Source organism: Contarinia nasturtii, unplaced genomic scaffold (genome assembly GCF_009176525.2).
Source record: "Contarinia nasturtii isolate CC-2019 unplaced genomic scaffold, AAFC_CNas_1.1 Cnas_scaffold_6102, whole genome shotgun sequence".
NCBI lineage: Eukaryota > Metazoa > Arthropoda > Insecta > Diptera > Cecidomyiidae > Contarinia > Contarinia nasturtii.
The window spans coordinates 1-5,114 of record NW_022203360.1 but is presented as its reverse complement, the minus strand read 5'-3'; the positions used below and the strand labels follow the sequence as shown (position 1 = coordinate 5,114).

Sequence of the window (5,114 nt, the reverse complement as noted above, 5' to 3'; positions counted from 1 at the left end):
TTTCCGTCATCACAAAACTTCGGGCGTAAAAGAAATGTGTCATGTATTCTTCATATTTTGGCAATAAGATTGTGTTGAGCGACAATTTGATCCTTTATCTTTGTCGTCATCAACGCCATCATTCAAATCGTCCTCAGCCTTCCTTTTTCTCTTAAACATTTTGTGTCAACAAACTGAAATTTGAAACCAATCGAAGAAAAATACTTGAAAATTAATTGTAAATGTATTTCGTTGCACTGTCTTATTAATTTAATGACGACAATATAAAACAAAAAATCTATTCAAACACCGAATACTTCCAATATTGACAACGAAATCGAAATATTTTGCTACGTCACTTTAAAATTGAGAATGTAAAACAGAACGATGCTAAAAATCATGTGACAGAAAGGAATTGTTTACTATTGTGATCAAAAAGTACGACCAGTTTTGTAAAAAAATAGAAAATCTTCATTTATTCTTCTAAATTCATTTCGTCAGCTCCAAAGTAATCCCCTCCGGCTGCAATGCACATATTCCAACGTTTTTTCCAGTCTTCGAAACAGTGCGCAAAGCTACTTGCCGGTATACGGAATTGAAATTCACGTAGCGATTCACGTTTAATTTCTTCAATCGACTCGAAACGATGTCCACGGAGCGGCCTTTTGAGCGTGGCGAATAGGGTGGTTGCGGAACGATATGAGTGGAATTTTTGGCGAAATGGTCGCGAATTATTAACGCAGTGTGAGCTGGGACATTATCGTGATGCAAAAATCATGGGTTGTCATTGAATAAATCCGGCCGTTTTTTGCGAATTGCTTCACGCAAACGACGCATAACACTCAAATAATACTCCTTGTTGACAGTTTGGCCAGTTGGAAGAAATTCATAATGCACCACATCACGTTAATCGAAGAAAACTGTCAACATGACTTTGATTTTTGAACGACTTTGACGTGATTTTTTCGGTTTTGGTTCACCTTTGGCACGATATTCGCTTGATTGATTTGCTATTTCTGGGTCGTACGCATAAATCCAAGTCTCATCGCCAGTAATGATGCGTTCCATGACAGTTTCATAGTCAGAAATCATTTCTTGATACACATTAACACGACGCTCTTTTTCGAACAAATTCAATGTTTTTGGTACCAATCGAGCTGCACAACGACGGAGATTTAAATGTTCTTTCAAAATTGTTTGAATCGACCCAAATGAAATGCCAGTAATATCAATGAGGTCTCTAATTGTCAATCGACGATTTTTGAGCACAAGATCTTTGATTTGTTTGACGTGTTTCACATTAGTTGATGTTGATGGTCGTCCCGAACGCTCTTCATCTTCAACACTTTCTCGGCCTTCTTTGAATTGTTTGTGCCACTTGTAAACATTTCTACCGGACAACGTCTCGTCACCGAAGGCTTTCTTCAACATTCTAAACGTTTCTGCAGCAGAAATTTCATTCCGCATACAAAATTTAATGCAAGTTCTTTTCTCAACAAAATCAGACATTGTAAAAATCGCCAAATGTAAATTTTTTGATGTTAACAAACGAACATAACCAAAAACCTCATGGAGATATTGACATGAAAACTTGCACAGATGTCGAAGACAGTGCCACAAACCTACAGCAAAAAGGTTTTTATGATACGATTTCCCCGTGAATTTCAAATTGAAAACTGGTCTTACTTTTTGATCACAATAGTATACTAACAATACCATCACAAGATGAGAACGCTTCTAGGGGCTTTCATCATTCGTTCATACAAATTTATACACAATATTCACGTCCTATTCATCATATATACGATTAAAATTTCTCGCCTATACCAGTGAATAAGATGTATTTCAAACTTCAGTGTACACACACACACAGTATTGCTACACAGAATCGAAGAAGATCCGCACAAAAGAGAACAAAAAAACATGCCATAGACGAAATATATACGAAATATACACGAAATATACACCAAATATATGCAGTTATGCACATTTATTTGCGCGTATTACAGATGATTTTGCAATATAGTTCACTATTTAGAGTTTAAATCGTATACATTTGAAGATAAAAGCCCCTAGGAACGCTTCGAATGCAGAGCACATATTTAATATATACAAATATCGTTTTCGATGATTCCGACAACAACAATGGATCAGTCTCGTCATTAAACTTTGCCGATGACAAGAAATTACTTAGAATAATCAGGAAGGAGGACGATGCATTGGATCTTCAAAATTCAATTGAAAATTTCATGAGGTGGTGTGATCACAATGGGCTTCAGGTGAACATTACAAAGTGCAAAATAATGACATTGACACATATGAGAAACCCCATAGTTCATGATTATTTCATGAATAGGAAAATGGTTGAAAGAGTCACTGAAATGAGAGACTTGGGTGTGTTGATTGATTCCAAGCTTAGTTTCTCTAAACATATTGAATTGATGAAAAGTAAATCAACGTCAATTTTGGCATTTGTTAAGAGAACTTGTAGACGGAAATTTGACATAAAATGTGCCAAACTACTACAACGCTCTTTGGTACGGTCTAATTTAGAGTTTGCCAGTAACATTTGGCTACCACATCACAAAAGCTACAGGATTTCGGTTGAAAGTGTGCAGAAACAAGCAGTTATCTATCTAAATGGTGATTATTTGAACAGAGAAGAAAACAATTATCAACTAGCGCCGTATGTTGACCGTTGCAAGAAGTTGGAACTAGTGACATTAGTTCGTCGTCGTTTAAACGCAGCAATTCTGTTTCTGCATAAAATTATTTCCGGAAAATACAATTTTCCAATGATTCGCAATCAAATCTAGATAAACACTGGAAGAAGAACCATCAGGAATCATGAATTCATTAGATTCCAATTTTATAGTACGGATTTTGGACTAAATTCACCATTTAACATTGCCTGCCGAGCTTTTAATCATGCCTCGATGTTTCTTGATCCAACTTTACCATTCATTGATTTCAAACACAAACTTTCACGATTGCCAGACATAGTTTTTGGTGAGCTTTTACATCTTAAATGACGGATTAAGGGATTATATCTGCTGCTAAATGTACTGAGTTTGATGAAATGAGTTTGATGAGGGAATCGATTGCCCATGATAACAGAAACAGACTTTATGACGATGATTGTCAATAAATGAAAATTTAATTTAATTTAATTTATGACTGATTTTAGAGTATTAACTTTTTATTTTGCTCAACGTAGTGCAAGAGACTAATTTTTGTGATATCTATATTATATATTTTGATTTGATTTATTTATTGACCAGCAACTATTGTTGTAATTTTTATTGACATTGAATTTTGTTTTGAATTCTATACTTTTGTTATTTACGTTTTGTAGTGAAACTTTGTGATAACTTACATTAAAACCACAAATAAATAAATAAATAAAAATAAATCGTTCGAATATGTGTGCGTCACCCGAAAAATGTCAGAAAGATTCGGTTGCATTTCGAAAATTCAAAATTCTATTTCAACACTTGAAGCAAATAAAAATAAATGCAATAAATGACGTTTAAAAAATGTTCTTCTTCAGAATTTCAAATGAAATTACGCAAATCTCTTCTCAAATTAATTATTGAATAAACAAATGAATCGTTAGATTTGCAATTCAAAACTCAATACATTGGGTTGTGTTCACATTATGTTGTCAAACGAAATATTATTGGAAGTGAATGAAACAAGTGAAACTCCGTTCCATTTGTCACGAAAATGACCACCAGAATGGGCCAAAACGTTACATTTTTCAACGTTAAAATGTACTAAAAACATTACAAATTTGTTTGATAGCGGAGTTATTAAAATCGCTTTCGGATCTCTTTATTCAAAAAAATTATATAACCACTGTAGTTTCTGCTGTATTTCACAAACAAATTTCAAAAAAAATATACTCACGCCTCAGAGAACGGATACTCTTCCTCTTCATTGGAGAATTCGGGTGCTTTTTGTGCTCGCTTGTGCTTATGCGGTTGCAAAAAAGGTTTATTCACTTTTTCTACCTCATATCGCAGTTGAGCATGGGTTGATCAGCAAAAAACCCTAACAAATCGAAAGAATTTCTATCTCGAAACCTCGAAAAAAGTGAACAAAAGCATCTCTTTATCTTCAAAAACCCTAGCAAATCGAAAAATTTGAAAAGTTTGGATGGGGGCAGAACCCAGTTTTTTTTTATTTTGTTGATTGGGACACGTGCGTGAAAAGGTGGACACTGAATCCCCATCTGCTAACCTATGAAACTTATGTGTCCTCATTTTTGCTGTTGAATAAACCTAAATATAATTAAATTTTAGATGTTAGTAAATTTGCCAATCAAAAAGGTTGTCACACTACCAATGCATTGCTATGGTAATGATTTGTTGGAAAAAACTCAAAAATTACACGCCGATTTTTTAATGATTGGAAAATACCCTTTCGAAACGAACAAAAAAACACGAGAAAAAGAAGGGAACAGTGAAATTTTTGAATTTTTAATAAGCATAAGCGATCGTTATGACCCTTAAGTTGTAAGAAAATGACAGTACCATCAAATTAGATCTCACAGGTTTATGAGAATATCTATTAGAATTACAGGTCGGATAAATAAATTTTCCCCATTTTAAGGTGATGCCAACACATTTATTTCCTTTGGGTATAATATACAATTTACAGCATCCGTTTAATACATCGAAAAAAGGTTTCATCGAGGCAAATTGATTTCATTATGTTCATTTTATATGTGTTGTCATTGTCGCAATCAGCTTGATTACCGTCGTATCCATTTTTGGCACCGCCTCATTCTGAATTTGTTTATCTGCAAAGCCTAACATACACACACTAAACACACGGAAGAACGCTAATCCGAAAAAAATACCCCTACTTTTATGAATAACAATAGAACAAACACATCTTCCTTTCCAGCCAATTCAACATAATTTGGAACTGAACAAGAAACCGAATTGATGAAACCATATTACTCGAAATTGTTTGGTCGAAATTGTGCATTTGGCACATTCGTTTCCTTATGTTTTTGTCCGTTCTTGAGTCTTTTTTTTTGTTTTGATTATGTACGAGCTGCCATAATATGCTACAAACTTTATCGCATTTCCAAATGTATCCATGGGGTTGAGCGGATCGATTTTTTT

At 34.2% G+C, this 5,114-nt stretch overlaps 1 protein-coding gene across 1 annotated transcript; it reads right to left on the bottom strand.

The window, feature by feature from the left end:
* Window positions 1-885: 885 nt before the first annotated feature.
* Window positions 886-1,410, bottom strand: LOC116351705 (protein GVQW3-like). The gene has a single exon (XM_031783838.1). It carries the CDS (start codon window positions 1,408-1,410, stop codon window positions 886-888), a length of 525 nt encoding a protein of 174 aa, XP_031639698.1.
* Between the last annotated feature and the right edge of the window lie 3,704 nt (window positions 1,411-5,114).

What these genes read in the sequence shown, in the direction of transcription:
- LOC116351705 (XM_031783838.1), bottom strand. Translation starts at nt 1,410, where the DNA reads ATGTTGAAGAAAGCCTTCGGTGACGAGACGTTGTCCGGTAGAAATGTT.